Source organism: Excalfactoria chinensis, chromosome 8 (assembly GCF_039878825.1).
Source record: "Excalfactoria chinensis isolate bCotChi1 chromosome 8, bCotChi1.hap2, whole genome shotgun sequence".
Taxonomy (NCBI): Eukaryota; Metazoa; Chordata; class Aves; order Galliformes; family Phasianidae; genus Excalfactoria; species Excalfactoria chinensis.
In genome coordinates this window covers 7,523,678-7,543,718 of record NC_092832.1, presented here as the reverse complement: position 1 = coordinate 7,543,718, position 20,041 = coordinate 7,523,678, and the positions used below count along the sequence as shown (strand labels likewise).

The window sequence follows — 20,041 nt, the reverse complement described above, 5'->3', positions numbered from 1 at the left end:
GTAAAATTCAATTTTGCCCTCCATTACCTATGATGGAAGAAGTTATAAAATAGCGTACGAATCAGGATGTACTATACAGGAAGAGTTTCTTGTTTTTGGTAAACATAGGTTGTTCTGAAAGTTATATTTATTTCCGTGGAAACTAAAACAGGTACCAAGAGCACAATAACGTTGTTTGATAGAGCAAATTCTCAGCCACAAAACACCATGTTTCAATACAATCACAGCCACTAGCTACGCATTTTCATCCACAATAAGCAAGAGCCTACGTGCTGTGCCCATAAAAGTCAGCATGGCTGTCCAGAATGTGGTTTGTCTTTCATGTTGCTGTCACCACTGCTGAAATGAACCACTCACTGTGTTTACATCCAGTGTGATTTCTGTAGGCATTCAGCAAGCCTAAGTGAAAGTCAGAAGATGCCATTTTCTCACATGGAATTCAGTGGCCTTTGCTTCAAATGCACTTCCATGTCAGAAGCCATTTTGTCAGACTGCCACTCTGGCTATCTTTTGCATTATAGCAAAATGTAATGGAATACTGGTGGGAATGTTCAACCTCTGCTGCCATACCACCAATGTCTGCCTCTGACACTATGAGCAAAATAATAAATAGGAGACGTTACTTTTGGAGCAGCCCTTGTGTTTGGTCAATAAAATTGGTTACTGAACTGCCATACACATCTATTAAAACAATAACAACAAACAAACTTGCACTTTTCTTGCATATTCCTGTATTTCTTTATGCTTCAGAGTATGTATTGTGGTTTTTGGGGTGGGGAGGATTGGTTTGTTTGGGCATAAGTTTATTTTTTAAATAACTAAAACTATGTTATGTTTTCTACCAAATTTCCTGATGTTCCTTTTCCCCCTGCTGGAAAAGGAAACAGATGGCCTTTCTTGGTATTCAACAAACAAAACTCTTCTACAAAGGAAGTAGAGGTGTTTTGCAGACCATATGGAACATTCGCTGTTGCTTTGTAATAGTAAATATACTTTTTTAAAACTTACTGAACAAAGAAACCCAGATCCTGGTGTTGTATCGAGTCCCAGGAGAAGTCTTGTGATAGAGATCATATAATCTTTCACAAATGACTGCAAGATTTTTTGACAGAAGACACAGAAAGACAGAAAAAAGCTTCAGTGAATAGATGAGCAGATAACCACATGCACCATATGTGAATTCCACAGAAACTGTACATCTGTTTTAAGTCAATATCTTCTCTTTATCATTGCAGAAATAGTGATTCTATATGCATGCTGAATCTATTGATTAAAAATCAAACATACAAACAAAAAATTAGTTCTGCATATGTACATCCATAGAGGAGTCAAGGGCATGATGAGGTAGCTTGAAAAGTAAGAATTGCCATCTCTGGATGTGTTTAAGATCCGTTTGGATGTGGTACTCAGGGATATGATTTAGCAGAGGGTTGTTAGAGTTAGGGTACTATGGTTAGGCTACGGTTGGACTTGATGATGTTCAAGGTCTTTTCCAACCTGCGTAATTCTATGATTCTATGTTTATCAATGGAAGTAACTTTTTAGAATTTGTTAATTGGCAAACTTTAATGACTATGTTCTGTGCATAGGAAATGCTGTACTACGTTAGGTGAAGATGCAGTATAGAGTAGTGGGTAATATTAAGGTGAGTTTCCTATTATTTTAACTCAAAATGGAGTCATTTGTCTTTGCTGGTCCAGGTAATGATTTAAGGTAAAATCTGCCTTATCCTAAATCAGGCTTGTTGCTTTGGTAGAATGATAGAAGTTGGAGAGGACTAACCAAACTAAATGTAGGAATGCATGCTAAGGAGGCCAGGAATGCAAATTAGATAAGCTAAAACTGCAAATGCTTCACCTCCTTATCAATTGGAATGCTGGAATCACAAAGCCATGCGTGCTGTATGTGTACAACTAACTGTGGTAGATCTGTTCATTGCCACCTCTCGGGTGTAAAGGCAGCATTCAAAGCAGGTTACCCTTCCTTGGAATGCAACTTGCAACTAGCTCTTTGGCTGTGAAGCATGATGGCTGTTCACCTGGAGGTCTAGTTGGCAAGAGTGAGAGGACAAGACAGGATGATGTAAAAAAAGCTTCTATCAGCAAGTGAAGGTTGCTGATAAAGTATTCATACAAATATTTCTATTGATTTTTGTGATTAGAGGCACTATTTTGTTGGAATGGACAATGAGTATTTAATGCTTTGTTTAATGTTTTGTAATCCGTATTTTATACAGTTTGTATTAAAACTACCCATTGTTTCTGTGGAGAGATTCACAGTATTATAATATTTCAAAGACACTTTGTTCAAGGACAGTCAGTTTTGGTTTGGTGACTTCAAGTAGTGCTGTCAGATAGAATGCGCTCCATGGTCTTTTACCTTTGATTGTTCCTGGCACAGCGCCTACATTAGTGTGTTTATGTAGGAAAACAAGGTAATCCAACAATTAAGTACAAAAAATGGGTGACAACATGGCATGCCTACGTTAAATGAAGGTACATGGTTATTCACAGTACCTGGTACAGCAGTGTGTCCAACATACTGATGCTGAAAACCCTGCCAGCGGCGAAAGGCAGTCGAAACATAAATGCTAAATTAGATCCCTTCTCCCGTTCTTTCTGTATGGAAATTAAAAATAATGGGAAAAAAAATAATAATTACTGCTTTTGGAGGGATTATTGTACCAATTTGGTGCTACTTTGAAAGAGATAAAAAGTATAAAAATCACTTTTCTCTGAATATACTTTCCATGAATATGTAGCCTGTAAAAGTTTTTCAGGTAAAAAGCTTTTGTTAAATGCATATGTTGTTTAAATCATTATATCTGTACTTCGATGTTCTACCAAATCATCTTAAACAAAGATCAAGGTACTTCAACTGTGTTTAAAGCAAAGCTCTTTTTATTCCTTATCCAAATTTCTTGGACAGTGGACTCTAATTCAGGTTCAGAAAGTCTACTAGCGACATGAATTATGAACAGAGAAAACAGATCAGACAGAATAGGGCAGACATTTTTTGCTTTGATGCTTCTGGGGAAGAGGAGCATAAAAACATAAATAGTTATTCATTTTTCTTACCAGAACTCATACATAGAGAAATCTGAGCAATGTGCTTCCAATTCTTTCCATTATCGGTGAGTAAAACTACACATTTGAAGTAATTTTTCCTATTTTAAGGAGGGGCAATGTATCAAGCTTCCAGCTCAGAGTTGTCATAAAGAGCATGTTCTCAAAGTACAGGGAAGTCATGCTTTTGAATACTGAATGGAGAGGCATATGCGTCACGTACATGCACCAATCTGTGCTTGGGGCTAACAGGCTCAGAGGCAGCTTTGTGGGGTGGGATGTGGGGGTCCTGGTGGACTCAGAATTGAACATGGGTTGACAATGAGCCCTTGCTGGGCGTTAGGAGGAATATGCCAGTAGGTCAAGGGAGGTGATATCTTCCCCTCTTCTCAGCACTGGTGAGGCCAAGTGTGGAACACAGTGCATAGTTCTGGGCTCCCCAGTACAAGAAGGACATGGATGTTCTGGAGAGAGTCAAGCTAAGCATTACTATGATGATCAGGGTATTGAAGCATAAGGATGAGAAAGTACTCAGACAAAAGAGTCTCAAGAAAAGGTATGGGGAGCTGTGGGTGGGTCGGTTGATGCTAATTTTGTTATTGTATACAAATATTTGAAGGGAGGATGAAAAGATGGTGGAGCTTGGTTCTTTTTAGTGGTACCCAGTATGAAGACAAGAGGAAATGGACATAAACTGAAATGCAAATGGTTCTTTTTGAGCACGTGGAAATATTTTACTGTTTTGGGTGACAAAGTAGCAAAACAGGTTATGGAGTCCTTCCTTGGAGATGAACAAAAACTGTCTGGATGTGTTCCTGGGCAACCTACTCCAGGTGACCCTCTTTGAGCAAGGGCCATTCACCAGAAAACTTCCGGAATTCACTTTCAAGTCCAGCCATACTCTGATTCTGTGATACGCAAAGCATAAGTCTGTTCAGCTTGTGAATCATCCAGTGCAACTCATTAAGTCACAGCTCATTCATAACCAGGTTGATAGATACTTCTAACTCACCTTGTCAAACAGATCATGTCTTTCACTAGCAATTCTTGCTTCTCAAATAGGAAGTCAGAATCTTATAGTTCAAAGTGCCACCAGTGTCTGAAGTTGTGACAACCACTTGTTAACTCACGAGCAGTATTCATACCAAGTGCTACCTGAATGATAGAAACTGGCTTCCAGAACTCTGGCTGGGTTGAGGTTACTGATTTGCTGCAGGTACTTCTCCAGCTGGTGGTGGGGATACCAAAGCCTGCTGCATAGTAGTCCAACACATCCTGGCACTGTTTTTGAGCTCCCACTGTGACTCAGGGCATGTGAGATGCTCTGCTAACTTTTAAAATGTTAGTTAGGTTCTGGCTTACTGGCTAAATAAGCTTTCCACAAAACAGCAGGTTATTTGCTAACTTGCAGGCAGGTCAAGACTACAGGTGCAGGCCCATATATATGGCAAATTACTAATGAGCAGAATCCTGTCATTTTACATGCAGATATGTTTGTCTATGACAGTACTTTTCAAGTTATCAATGGGGAAATAATTGTAATTAACGTGTTCAACTTCCCTTTTTTCCAAAGACTATTTCCATATTATTCAGCTTAGATTTATTTACCATAAATTTCAATTAAAATAACTTATGTCAGCCTGCTATTGCAGTTGTCGAGAGTCTTTGCTTGCGATGCAGGTAAGCAAAGTAAAGCTAAATGGGAAAATTATCTTGTACGCTTTTATTCTATATGGTCACACTCCTCTGTGCTTTTATGTCACTAGGTCATAAGAAGAAAATATGCCTTTATAGGTCTCCCTTGTTTATGAAGTATAACTGACATAGCGATTAGAGTATGAGCTTATTAATTCCAACAGGCAATGTTGTCCTGTCCACGGGAGATATTTAGAGATGCTTGTGCAGGGCATGTATTTTTTCATGAGTAACCTCTTTAAAAAAATCCAGTAAAATATTTTTCTCCTGAAATTAAATACTCTTTAAAGCATGCTAGAATCTTAAGTATCCTTGTAGTTAAAATATTTTGCATTGTAAGAGTAAGATCATTTTTATTTGATGCTACTGTATCAGGTTGAGTTGCATTGTATTTCTGGAACAATGTAATCACTAAAAGCTCTGCAGAAATGCCAGTTTAACTGAGGAAAATCAATAACTTAAATGAAGAACCAAAGAAGCATGTGTCCAGGTGCATATGTTTTGGGGTTGGTTGTTTTTCAGAATGTAATTTCAAAAGCATCTGGTAAACTTGCTTCTCTTGTTGAATCAATACAAAAAAAGAATACGATATACTTCATCATCCTTAATAAGTTCAGTGTGTTTAGACTTAGAGTTTAAATCTGCCCTTTGTGGTTCAGTTTCATTGCTAAGATTCATGGCTGTTTCTGAGGAACATTAAACCAAATAGAAGTATTGAGCTGAAATCTCAAGCAAGGGAAAGAGGATTGTTGTCTTGCAAAAGAGGGCAGGGGGAGGGGAGCTTGATTCTGTTGAAGTAGTAGCAAAGCTCTATATTTTTATTCATCTATGACTCAACTTTTCTTTACCGTCAAAAAAGCATGTATGCAGGCAAAATGCACACATGTTCTGGTTGAAATAGCAAAGGATGTTTCTAACAAGTGTATTTCAGATAAAATTACGGAAAGCAGCTGCTTCCATTGTACAAAGAACACTTAGAAAAGCATGCTAATATAGATAAGACCCTGCGTATTTATTTTGTAGCTCTACGTCGTGTATTTATTCTGTAGCTCTACGTCGTGTATTTGAATTCTTTTTGTTTATTGCAAAGTAGAAGACTGGAGTTGAAGAAAAGTTATTGTGAATGAAAACTCATGTGTTGTACAGCAAATACTTTAATATTAAAACTATGCTTTCATAGCATACATTACGTTACATTCTTTGAATCATGCCACAAAATATTTTACAGGCAACTGTGGCAATCATATGAAAAAGTCATTTGAATGAGGTTTAAAGCTTTATCCTTCCATCTTTTGGGAAAAATTTGCTGAGGATTTTGGTCTGGTTCCATGAAGGGGTGGTTAGGGCAAAGGACTTATTTTGAGAAATACTTTTGCTTTGTATCCAAAGACATATAGACCATTTGGTCTACTTTAAAACAAGAGCCTGTACATTTATTTTTCCCCTTTATATTAAGTTTCTTTTATATTGCTTCCTTTCTTTTATTACAGACCTGTTCTTTCTTTTTTTCTGGCTTAAAATAGATTTGTGAGAAATGCAATTTTTACTCAGGCATCTGGTGTTGATGTTTTTTTCTCTGTTACCTGCATTCTCATTGGTCTTCTCGAGAATATGGCAGATGCAGAAGCCAGAAATATGTCAGAACACCTGAGATGGTTTTTTTTCCACGTGTGATGCCCAGCAGATCCTTCTCTGACACTTTTTTTAAATTCATGAGAAAGGAGATATAATCACTCAAAGGAAAAGCATATATCATTTCTAGGAACGTAAATAACAGACCGTGGTGCATGTGCAGTTCAATAGAATGCATGCGTATAGATAATGTTTTAAGATAGTTATTAACAGGTTGAGTTATTTACTTCATTCTAATCTTTGCTTTGTGGTTGTGGTTTGATTCAAGTCAGGAAGTTCAGAATTACCACTCTTCTGAGCAGTAACAAATGTGCACTTCTGATTTTGGTAGTTCCTAGCATGTGCCATGCTTCTCTGTATTGCCATTTAATTTATAGTTTATTTTTTTGGGGGGTTGCATTTTGTTAGAACATGAGAGAATATCAGTGTGGCTCAAGTTTTTATCGTGATTTTTACTATCTTTAAGTAAACACATAGTCCATAATTGTTAATACTGTGATGCCAATTACAAAACACTAATTGCAAGCTAACCTGAAGCCTTGCTTTGGCCCTCTGTCAGTGGTTGAAAGAGGTGTATAGCCCATCCTGATTTACTATATTCTCCTACAATATAGACAGCAGTTTGGGACTGCTATGGAAGGCTGTAAATATTGTGTACAAGCAATGCAAAGCTACTGTAAGGAACATACAAGGACATGGTGTGACCCACATGTGTTATGGGGTCATCCAAAAACATAAATGTGATGAAGTTCAGTGGCTTGCTACAGAGAACAGTCAAGTGCACTGTTCGACTTTATAAATACTAGTTGGTGCCCATGTGAGATACAGCTGATTGAAATACAGCCACAGAAAGTTTTTAGTCCCTTTCTTGATGTGAGTGATTTGGGATTGTTATTCTCCACTTCTCCAGTATTTTATGATATATTGGACTATTTTCTTTTAAATGCTTCTGTTCTGGCCTTAAGTGAGGATAAAATTCATACAGGCAATCAAACCAAGAACTTGAATATTTGTGTTACAACCATGAAATGATTTCACTGTTTCCACTTGTTTTGGTAGGATTGTTAAAAAATCATAAAATGTTTTCAAATTGTAACGTTTAAATCTCCTTACTTACCTTTTCCAATTTGGATAGAGCGAGAGAATAGCAGTCTTTGGCTCTGAATTGCATGAATCTCATATTGGCAGGGTGAGTTAGTTCTGTGATAATGCTTAGGCTTGAGAACAACCTGTATTTTAAAAGAATGTTGCAGTTTTAAGCTCTAATTCACAAATTCACAGTTCACAAATGTAAGGCTCTACATAATGCTGTGACTTGTGTTCATGTCCATGTTTTCAATTAAGCACCTGAGAATTTCAGCCTTTTTCAGCAATATAAAAAGCTCATATAATAGACTCTGATATAAGGCTCTAACTTTGTTGTGTTTTACCAGTAATACATGACAGTCATTAATCATTTCATGTGCTTTTCTTGGAACCTGATCTTACTGAGATAATGTCAAATGGATTACACAGTGCATTTTTTCAACTCTTTAGTCCTCGCCCTCAGTTTTGTAGGGATTAACTTCACTGAAATAATTCAAGTAGAGCCTAAATGTAGCAAAATCTGTTTTGAAAACTACCGAGCAGTAGGTGTGTTAATGTAATCTCACTGCAATTGCTTTCTATGCGTGTTGAACTTTTAAAATATAGATATATTACTAGATCATATGATTATACAAGTGCTGGACATTGTTATGTCAGCAGTTCTGTTCCTGTGAATAACCAAATATTGTGATCGTATAAGGAAAAATGGAGACAGTAAAACAGCTGAGAATCTGAATCACTTAATGACATTTAGTGTGCACTGTAGCTTGAAAAGTGCTTTGTATGCTCAGGAGTTTCTGTGGCTGTCTAGCTAGGGCCGTAGTTATATAAAGGCTATTATATTCTACTAAAGGTTATGCACTTAGGGAATAAAGCCTACATATGTATGTTAAATACATGGTAAAAACAGTCTGGAGTTTCAACTGTGGTACAACTTCATTTTTATCATATATTAAAAAATAAGTAAATGAACGTCTTGAAATTCTCTGTACATACAAACTTCTGTCTCTTAAGTAACCCAAGGAAAAAGTCCTGAGGAAGAACGTACTTGCTCTTTAAATTCTGTTATCTTCTGTGTTAATTATGTATTTACATAACATATAATTACTGAAGGTTTTGCTGGCTGGAAATTTTTTTCTTGTGTCTCTGTGTTAACAGGCCAGCATTAAGGTTCAAAAAACAACAGTATAATATTTAGAACTAAAAGCAAATTAAACAACTGGTCTAATGATAAAATGCACATGATCCGCAGAAGATTTGCAAGTTATTAGGTTTCTGCTACAGATGGATTTAGTTAATCACCAAGTTAGAAAAGAAGATTACAAGAGGTGCTACAAATGCGCTATTGGTAAATGCAGGCTACTTATTTAATAGTGCCCTCCAGCGGAAATAGGGAGGAAAAACGTTTCAGATTGTCAAAGCAAGATTGTCTCTTAACCTTAGTTTAAGGCACTGCCTGCGGGCTTTCAGCTATAGGACAGGCCTATTCTTTACAAACGTTCCTCTTTTCGTTTTCAGGATTGTTTGTTTGTTTGTTTTTTATTCAACAAAAATACAGATTTTCTGCTTAAGGAAGCCCATTTTGCTGAGGTGGTAGTTGGTGATTAGCTTCATTTTTTACACTGAGGAAGATCTCTAGGACATAGCTGAAAACTAGTAATTGCTCCTTGTGCTTTTAATCTATTCTAATTGGTTCTTTTCCATCCAAAGGATTAAAAATTTCCTTTTTAATTTAATGCAACTGTTTGAGTTGAACCTCTTTGCTCCTTTTAACTGTAAATCTGCTAAGTTAGCATTGTGTCAGAACTGTAATTGGTATGAAACTTCTACCATTAAAGGTGCCTGCAATCCATAATGAGGTCAGCTGATGTGAGATCAGATCAGTGAGATTTAGGTGAACTTACATTTTCTGAATTACTTTGTTTCATATGACTCAGTTGGAATCTTCTTCATTCATGCAAATATGTTTGAGAACAGCATATATTAGTAAAAAACTCCAATTATATAAAATCCTTCTTTAATACTGTAGTATTTGTTCATTACTGTAGTGCTTCACCGTGTTCATCATCTTCATTAGTTTCTTACAGAGATTACTAGATAACAAAATATCTTTAAGCATATCTTACAGTTAATTTATGAAGTTATTTGTGCTCATGTGATGAAGGTAGCTCATTCTGCAGAATAGATGAATGTCACTACCTTACACCGCTTTGAAAAACTTTGCTATTCCTGCTATTTTGACATAAAAATACAGTGATTATATTGGATGTGTTTGAGGAGAAGTACATTTAGAAAAGAAGGTAAAATGCAACAGTTGACAAAGTTGACAAGGTTTTCTGAAGACTATTTTAATTCTTACAACATGGTATTTCTTTTTATTTATTTTGTAATGGCAAAAAGGACTGTGCGGCCTTTGATTTATACTGACCAGTTTCGTACATGAGTTAAAGCTGCCATCTAGCTGTAGCCATTGTGCAGGACAACTGAATGGTTATAGAGCATGTTCTACTAGTTGGATATCCATGATAAGTAATGTAACACCGTGATTTTATTTTTTTAGTGTTTAATTATTAAGTTGAATTATAGTTTCAGAATGGGATGTGTGATTGAGATGCACCTGTGTCAAATGCACATTCAATATCTAAAAATAGGAAAGAACTAAAGCTTCTTATTCAGCACAAGGACTGCTGCACTAAGGAAAATGAGGGATTTCTTTGTCCTGTTTTAAAAAGTAGCACCCATTCCTTTCCTATAAACCGGAACATTGTCTCTTAGAAGTTATCTTCCAGTTTGGGGATGAGTTTTGTCTGAGATTTCAAGAGAATTAGGCCAAGAAACAGAGTTTTATAGCTAAGGTTTTTTGTCGTGTGAAAAGAAACGGGAAACAAAAATAAGAAACACACCCTGATCTGAGTACAGAAAGCATTATTAGGTATTTCGTGATCAAGGAACATGGAAAAAGAGACTGCAAAAAATTGCTTACCTGAAGAGCGTTTGAACATTTACAATAGTTTTAGCATCTGCCATATAGTCTTCCTCAGCACTCATTGTACTTTCTTTGTCCACCACCACCATATTAGCTGCAAAGGTGACCCCACATCTTAATAAGTCATCTAGGCTTTTGTGAAGAGAAAGAGGGAGAAACAAACAAACAAGTCACTTAAACCTGGAATGCTTAAAAGATTAGTGATGGTTGGTACTGATACATCACGTTGAGTTGCTGGTTCCCTGCAACTCCATGTACTTATTATAACTTCTAATACAGTCTGTGTCAAAAATATCATGAATTGAGGGAATATGAGTTGTTTTCCTTGAAGTCATACAGAATGCACTTCAGCAGGATGTTACCGTCAATCTTCCTAGAATTGCAAATTTATTTCAAAAATTAAAAATGAGCCTTTAATAGTTACATGGAAAGCCTGTATGTCCTCATTGTGTTTCATCAGCTTGCTTCATTATTGTTATTTTTGGCCATAAATGGATCTAAAATGATTTTTAGGTGCTCTTTACCACAACTGTGTTTCAGTTTCAAGATGTTAATAAGGGTTCTAAGAGGATATCTGAAAAGCTCCTCTTTTATCTGTCAGAGTGCTGTTAAAATGCTTTTAGGAGCAGCTGTACCCCAGTAAAACATTTCATCCACTGGACAGTATCTTCTGTAAAGCCTGACCACAGAAAACTCTCACTGACAACTAAGCTACAGTTGCCAGCATGCCTTATGTTTATTTCCAAAATGAAGCACGTTTCAGTTGTTAGTTTCTGTGGGAAAAGTTACTTATAAAACAATTCTGGAAAAGTTTCTGAAGGGTTATTTAGTTAGTTAGTTTTGTAATAAAAGCTGCTGGGAACCAAGCGACTCTTAAGTGAAAATGAGAAGAAAAAATATTTCATGGTTTCCAGGGGAAACTGAAAAGCTGCATTTTTTACATCATTCTGTTTACTTCCAAGGAAGAAAAGCCATTTTGTCATTACAATCGCTTCTCATCTGGCAGTTGATCTAATCTGTGATATTGTCTTAACTGCACTGATTTGACTATTATTGTTCTCAGTGATCTTCTAAGGCTCCTATTATAATTTGAATTTCTAGAATAAGGATATCAACAAATTGGTGTTGATATTACACTTTATATGTGTTCTTCCAAAAGAAATACATGGTTTAGTTTTTGAAACTGCAGCTTAACTGGTGGTTGACTATTAAAAACTAAATCAGTTATGTGACCTGCATTAAGAACATCAGTGCACATGTGGAAATCTGACCTTTCTCTGTGTAATCTGATTTACTGCTATTTCAGTTTCCTGGTTGATGAAAATAGCAGCACATTCTAGAACACAGCTGTATTTTCTGCATTTTGGTGATGAGAGAACTATTCTTTTCTTTAGTTGTACTGCTAGTTTGAACCATTTTTAAAGATGTGGAGAGTTACAAAAATACTTTTTAGAATTCTAATGCAGTTATCAACATTTCTAGATGTTTAACAGATTCCTGCGCTACTGGAATCTGGCCAGTTACACAACTCATATCTTTTATACTTGAAGTCAGTAGATGTTGCTGCCTACTTGGTACATTTTACAGTTCATTCCAGCTGTGGATTTCTGTAGAGCTGGTTTTCTGCAGGCTACTTGCTTCTAACAAGGAGTGGTGTAAATGGGTAATTCCTTTTGTAGTATTCTCTTCTATTTAGTGACATTTCATGCCAAGTGACCACAGAACAGATGTATTAGATAGTTAAAAGGTGGTAGATGGCATTCTTAAACACATTGAAAATGAATTCCAGAGATACTAAGAAAGGAACTTTGTATATTTTACATTGTATCATTTAGCTAAACATTGATTGATATCTATTGGTTGTGTATGTTTTTAAAACATTTAGGAGAACACAGAATAAGTATAAAGTCTTGTTACTGATGAAAATAGATATCAAAAAATAAACTACAGAATCTGACTAGATTTTAAAGTGACTGTATTGTCAGATTTGATGCTTAAGTTTGTGTTAACAATACTGCAAATAAGAGAATTTAGCGTAATGTCTTTGATGGATTGTACTGCTCAGTTTTATGCATTCTTTTCTTTAAAATGCACAACACACCTCAGAACCAATGGGAAAAATAAACCTCTGGGGCAGCATTCAGTGATTTCCTTTTTGAAGTAAAACCAGTAATTTTTATTAGAATTTAATCTTCCAAGTTAATTAAATCAGTATAAGGTCTTTGGGTTATTAATTATTTTGGATACTGTGATTCAATTCAATTAGTCTGCTTCTGTGAATTTTCTGTAACCTTCATAGGATTAAGACCTTAAAAAAAATAGTAACTATTAACAACCTAAGACACATTCTTGCTTTAGAAAAACAAATCTAGTAAGTGAAAAACATCTCTATAGATCCACTGCAGATCTCACAATGAACAAGATACTGTCAAGGTAAATCTGCAGCTCTATCGCTATTATAAGTAGTTTTAAAGCCCCTGCTATACTAGGATGAAACTTTTAAAATGTTGAATACCTAAAATTTTTTTGTTGAAAAAATAATGTCTGTGTGGAGAATGAGTATCATGGCCTTGCAGCCCCACCTCACAATCAAGCTGTTTTGTACTTTGATTGAGCACTTTAGGCACAGGAGCTTACTAAAATGCTAATGAGTCATTGCTCCTCTCTCCCCTTTGACATTTAGGCCTGATTTTTACATTAAGTCTATGTTGCTAAATTCAGGTATGCAAATATATACTAGCAGAATTTCTGAAGCCAAATATAGGAGTAGGTGAGTATTTTAAATAGGGGAAAATGGAGACTGTTGGACACATTTAAACTCATTTGTTTTAGTGTAGTTTACATTCTACAGCTGTTTTACATAACCCCAGTCTGTAAATGATAAAGGATGTCTCTAGAATAAGAGGTATTCCCTGGCAATTTCTAGAGATGTACTAATAAAATCAGTGTTAATGTTTGGGATTTGAAGATAGTAAACTGTGTTCCTTGCCATACTTTTTACTAACAGTATCCTTTAGCAGTCAGAGAGTTGAAATCCCAAACTATAGCACACAGACACACAAACCATACATGCAGATAGATCGTCTTCAAATATAACACACACATAGACATGCAATGACAATACACAAAACAAGCCACTGACCACTACAATGTTAAATTTTCTAACAGTTACTTCACCTACTTGTCGATAGAGCCCACCATGTAGTAAACCATTGGAAACCAACAGATTGCATCCAGAAAATGCATATCTGGCCTAAGCAGCAGATGGGATTACAAAATGAAACACAATATCACAACAGCAGCATCTCTTCTAAAATACTTCAAAAAAAAAACAGGTAGTTTGGATGGTGGTTTGTTAAATTCAAAAAGAAAACAACAACAACACCTTGAAAGTATTATCTCTTTACACAGGTAATAGGGTTGCAGAAAAACTGTGAATTAACAGTGTTGTAATCATAAGGAATGATCAGAATGATCACATGCTTATTAATAAATGCACCTCTTAAATCAGAAAATTTATGGCACAGTACAATTCCAAGTATAAAAATGAATGATTGGTTTCAAAAATGAGCTGCCAAGTTGTATTCCAGTGCATGAATTAGGGATACTTAAATAAGCAGTGAAAACTTGATAAAAATGTGAAATAGAATCTTTGAGATTTAGCTAATAACACTATTTTATTGTTAAGTTTTATTGTTTCTTTGTTCATAACTTTTTCTGGATTTCTTCTTGCATTCTGAGAAACAACTGAAATCTCAACAAATGCCCCGTATAGGTATCAGAATAGCCATACTGGAATAGCAGGTTGGTAAAAAGAGAACAGGATTGAGACAAAGGCACAGGCAGGTTCATCAAAGGTGTTTGGATTCCTGAGTCCACTGAAAGAAATCACAAAATGCCAATTGACTTGAATGGCACCAAGAACTCAGCCTAATGCTTGTATAGAAAAGCATTCTGGCTTTTCAGGTGGGACTCTGCATCCCACTGAATTATGGGAGCAGCCACTGCAAATGCTGTGTAGAAGGTACAAAAATAAGGGTTCTAATTTAATTATCAGCCACAACTTAACGTTTTGCCGTTAAAAAGGAATTTTAGGCATAAAATTATAGCACTGAAGTATGTTAGCTCAGGCACTGTAGTGGAAAAGATAGTGTGCACTAGAGGGCACTGTATGCTCACACTAGGGCTTAAGTATCAGTTTGTAATAAACTTAAAAACCAAAAGTCTTTAAAGAACAGTTCAAGCTCCCACCAAATCATGTAATTCATTTTATACCATAACATATATATGCTTAAAACCTTTGCTTTGTATAGAGCTTCATTAAAAAGCTGTTTGAGGCTAAAGTAGAACAATTCACTGCAGATCTTTGCATAAAAAATTGCTTATAGTAAACCAGAGCACATATATGCAAACCAGGGTCACTTTAGCATCAGTATCTGTACAGCACATCTTCTGATGTAGTTTCTTTAAGTCATGGTTCAACCTTATATTCTTAGAGACTAAAATTATTAAAAATATCCCAATTGAGGCCATTAAGTGCCTTGTTGTAAAAGTAGTGTTTAAAGTGCAGTTTCATAGCTATGAAAATGTTAAAGGGGTTGAGTTCTTTACAGTGCTTACAAAGTTAGTTCACTTTAGCAACTATTCGTATTACTTTGAATATTTTAATAGTTCACTGAATCATCACCTGTGAAGAATAAGGACATTAGAGCCTAACACAGCCATTTACAGTAAGCAAGAAGTCAGTTTTGTGTATGACAATATAGGTTCTGTGTTTTTTCACTTTTTGCAAAGATGTACGTGCCATAATGTTTTTGATTTTAAGTTGGCCAACTGAAGAGTGATCACCTATCAAAGTAATGATAAAATAATTTTCAAATGTACCACAAAGGGAAAAAAAAAAAAAAAAAAAAAAAAGAAATATATTTTAAAAACTACATACGGGTTATCCAGGAGTAATACAATGGGATTGAGTTCTTTCTTTGGTCTGTAATAAGCTCTAAGTGGAACGATAAAATTATATAAGCCATTTCCAGCAGTTTCTGCTGCAACAATAATCAGTTTATTTTTGAATCCATAGGCTTTGGCATCTTCGTAGTAGTTATGCTGGCACCCCTAAAATTAAAACAAGAACTAAGTTCAGTAGATATGAATAAAGAGATCTAGTGGAATGGAAGGTTTTATCACATGCTTGGTGATGAGGAAATGAGGCTGTGATGAAGCTCACATCTAAGCAAAAACTAGAGTTTAACTGTTCAGATGCAGTAGGCAAATGTGAATGCAGTTTTATCCAGTACCAGGAAAGTCCCTTTACCTTATCTAGTCTTAGGCAACAGAAGGGTACTTTTTCATGCAGAAGATGACAAAATGTGGGAGAACTTCCAATATAAGGAGAATAAGGAGGATAGCCTTTGGCGTACCTAGTAGAATAGAAAAAGATATTTTTAGTATAGCCAATGAAACACAATAAATTATGCAGCTGTTTTATGGGATGTTTATACCTGTGTCTAGGTGTAACAATTATTTGTGGACTAAGAGTCAAGTATATTGAATGAACAAGGGTATGTATTTTAAGTCTTTGACCCATTCTATAAAATGTAGTGACAGCTGTCATGTTATTGTGAAATGAAGGAATTCTGTTCAGCATCTTTGGAAAGGAGCTTATACACTGTAGTGTGCAGACCTAGTGCTTTAAACACACTGCAATATAAGGAAAGTTGGAAAATAAAGAAAAAGAAAACAGAAAACATAGTGGGACAGCTTCTCTTCCTTCCCCATTTATCACTGAGAATCTCAAGTGAGATGTGAGGTCGTTACCTTCTTTCACCAAAAATGATATTTCTAATTGGCTTTCATTTTTAATAAGAGACTATGTGATAGTAAGACTGTCACTTGTGATGGGAGGTGCACGTGCACAATCAGAATATCCACAGTCATCAGGGAAGACTGAGAAAATAGGAGGCCTTTTATATTCTGTTATTTCAGTCTGCAGACTGTAGATGACTTATTCTATTATTATTTTTTTTAATTGGATTTTTATGATCTCCCCTGGGGCCTCTCATACTTAGCAAAGTTGGAGATGTGAAACTGCTAGGTGAGCCATTGGCTTAATTGAGTATTTCAGTTTTAATATCCTCTTCAGTAATTCCAATAAACATAATTGACTGTCTTATTTTAATGGCGGTTACGGGATTTGCTTTTTTGTGAGCAATGCATCATTACTTTCAGTAATGTGCTAACAAACATTTTAAATTAGATGTAATAATATGATCTCATAACATTTTGGATTGTTTGTGTATTTTGAAGTCAGATATATAATGTTAGTGTTCAACATGCCTGTTAAACTACCTGATTGTCAGGACAGGACAGACAGCTTACTTCAGTCCTACTAAATATGAACTGTAGGAAAAATGGTCATAAATGTCACTTGATGTGTATGCTATAAACTGCCATACAAAGATCTTAATTACAGCGTGTAGAAAATCTCCCATAAATAGAGGACATGATCTGTTTTTCTTCTTTCAAAATAGACATAACAGTATTCTGCTACCAGACAACAGCATTTCTTAAAAAGAAATACTTCCTTTCTGTGTCTTGCTTGCTACCACTTCTTGGATTGATCTGCATGTCCCAAAACTGTTCAAATAAGCTTACTCAGTTTACATTAAATATACATACTCAAAGCCTGCAGAGATTTCATCATCAGATGGAGTGGTTTCATCTTCTGACTGGTCACTTAGCAGGTCACATGCCTGAAGTGAGGATGAGTCTGCAACCTCCAGAACAGGTGCTATACTGGGCCGTCTGCCCTCTTTACCTCCCTCGGAAGGAAGAGCTAGCGTAGGTCCGCTGGATGTACGGCATCCTGTGTCTTGTAAATCGATAGCCACAGTTCCTGAAGTGTTGAAATTGGTTTTACAATGTGATAGTCTGAATATTTAAATGAGATTCCCCTATTTAGTAGGGATTATCAGACCTCATGGACAAAGACCAAAAGGAATACTGCATCCGTTAGTTGTGTTTATCATATCAAAGTATAACAAATAGTTTCTCTTGAGGAAGCATTTCCTGTGAATTTGCACCATCCCTAACCATGAATATATATGCCAAGTATAATTAACTCATATTAATGTGCATCACCAGTAGTTTTCATATTTCATTTATGCACATCATTTAGTAATAATTGTAACTTTGACACTACGTGTAACGAAGTCCCTAGACATTTTTGCATTACTAACACCTATGTTAGAAGTTGGCACCTGAATTCTTGATACTTTTCATTTACTTTCTAACTTTGAATTTTCTGTTTCTTTTTTAACTTAAATTTCAAGGTATTGTTTCCTGAAACGAGAGAGAAAATGTAATGGTTGGATGAGGTTCTTTGTTGTAATAAAACAGACTGGTAACTTGGTATGGAAGGGTAGTTAAATCTTGAAGGTAATTACCGTTATGTAGATATGAACTAATTCATAATGAATTAATTGATGTTATTTCCACGTGTGTGCAAGCCATAAACTCCATTGTAAAAATAATAAATTTCTGATGTCTTTATGACATTGTATTTATTTATATACATGCACACATATGTACAGTCAAGGGAAAAATACCCTTTTTAGGAGAAGGAGAGGAGAAGTGTTTAATATATTTTCTTCCTGCACCCTTTCTTAATTTCTTAATTGTGGGAATACATTTTTAAAAGCTCAAAATGCACTGCTTATTGAACATGTTGTGAGACATGTTTTTCTATTAACTTACCCATGCTGGCTATTATACTGTGTACAGGCAACCTAGAAGCTCCATGATAAGATAATTTTGATTCATGTCTTTTTCTGTGTTTTTCTTGTTTCTTGAAAGCAGAATTCTCTTCTTTGGTGATATTTATATAAAAGCATATATCTGTAGAACTCATGATATACCGAGGACCTGGATTCAGCAAAATGTTTTTGTTATCTTCCTTTCTAACACCAATCAGACAGACTCCAAACCTTAATTAGAAAAGGAGAGGCATGGTTCATTTTTTATAGTTCTGTATATACTAGAATTTCCACTGTCAAAAATGCGCCTTCTGTATATTTTATGCCCTACAAATTGAATGTTTCCTGAATTTTGGATGTCAAATGTTTGAAAGAATGTTATCTCCTAAGTGGATCACTTCTGATCCAGCAGTTCTTTTTACCCTAATGAGTCCACAGGTATCTGATTCCAATGTGTTTCTTTATCTCCAGAGATTCTTCTAACAATATCTCAGTTAATTTTTCTATCAGGTGATTAATCCCTTCTGAGAAATTATTAATAGACGAATGAATACATTATATGAAGAAAAGTATTCATCGTATTAAATTGTTCCATGTCATGTGAGCTAATTTAAGAATTTTTGGCCATTCACTTCTAAAAATCCATTTGATTAGTGAGCGAAAATAAGGAATTAAAACTAAAAAAGATCTTTTGGTCACATATTATGTGTGGCAATAAAATCAATGTTCAGAGTAGAATAAGTCTGTAAGTTCCATTCACATAGCAGTACTGAATAAGAGATGCATGATCTGGAGCATAAAGATGTATTGATGTTCTTAAGATACAGTCTGAGTGGGGAAAAAAATATTTTGAACAATCACCAGGGTGTAGCAAGAATCATCTTAAAACTGAATACTTTGCATCATGCTGGATTTCCAGCTGACACCTGAATCGAACAACCAAAAACAAAAACAGTGGAAAGGATTTGTGTTCTGGTATAACCTGTGTCTAAGGTATGATTCTTTATGGTTGTCAGCTTATCCTATATATCCTTTATGTTCTGTTCTCTCAGATTGAGCTGCCTATAAAGAACCAATACAAGCTTTTACTTACAGAAGTTACAACTGAATGAAATATACTTCCTAATATACAATAAAATATACTGGTAGCCAGATGTTTCAATCCAGAAACAGAGTAATGCACTATTAGTAGTGCACTATTTGCACTTTTGAATGCAGAGCTACAATTGGACCAAAATTTTAAAGTCAAACTTTTATAGGAAAATAAACATACTTTTTATGTGCATGAAAAGAAGCGTATGTGAAGCTTTTCCCCTCATACTCAGCAAAAAAAGTGCTTTCTTCCAGGTTAATGTGAAACACTTCGTTACCAGAGCATCTGCCATACATTTTCTGCCACTGTTCTGATGATTGCTGACTGTCTCTGAAACATGTACAGATAAAGAGAATAATTTAAAACTTAATGTACCATTCTTATTAATCAGAGCATTATCACTTAGCAGTAGAAATTGTAAACATCTAATGGAAATATCCCATGGGCTTATCTGAAAGAAATATCTGAGATCAAAGCTTGGTGATACTGTAAATATGAAGATTGTTTTGATGAAATAGAGAGCATTTTCTGCTAAGTAATAGTTGGATTGCATACTTCAGTACCAGGAGAAACATGGTGGAATTAGGTTAAATTCACACCATAAGAAGTAGATTCACTGCAATTGAAAGATGACAGGTGAAACCAACAGCATGCTCATTCTATTCATAAAGACAGTCCCTTCAGATGCTCCTTCACAGATTGTCTGGTTCCTGTTCAAAGTGGTAAAGAA

The 20,041-nt window shown here is 35.4% G+C and overlaps 1 protein-coding gene across 3 annotated transcripts in view; it reads right to left on the bottom strand.

Moving 5' to 3' along the window:
• KCNT2 (potassium sodium-activated channel subfamily T member 2) overlaps nt 1–20,041 on the bottom strand; it is a 110,089-nt gene that overhangs the window by 14,302 nt on the left and 75,746 nt on the right. For 2 of the 3 annotated variants that reach the window (XM_072342567.1, XM_072342569.1), the window contains exons 17-26: nt 19,492–19,641; nt 18,220–18,449; nt 17,143–17,359; nt 15,779–15,884; nt 15,407–15,579; nt 13,646–13,717; nt 10,462–10,596; nt 7,510–7,621; nt 2,517–2,618; nt 1,009–1,092 (exon numbers count right to left, since the gene is read on the bottom strand). In XM_072342567.1, the coding sequence (XP_072198668.1) occupies nt 1,009–1,092; nt 2,517–2,618; nt 7,510–7,621; nt 10,462–10,596; nt 13,646–13,717; nt 15,407–15,579; nt 15,779–15,884; nt 17,143–17,359; nt 18,220–18,449; nt 19,492–19,641 (1,381 nt within the window). The remainder of the gene's footprint in view (nt 1–1,008; nt 1,093–2,516; nt 2,619–7,509; nt 7,622–10,461; nt 10,597–13,645; nt 13,718–15,406; nt 15,580–15,778; nt 15,885–17,142; nt 17,360–18,219; nt 18,450–19,491; nt 19,642–20,041) is intronic. The other variant, XM_072342568.1, reaches the window with a different exon arrangement.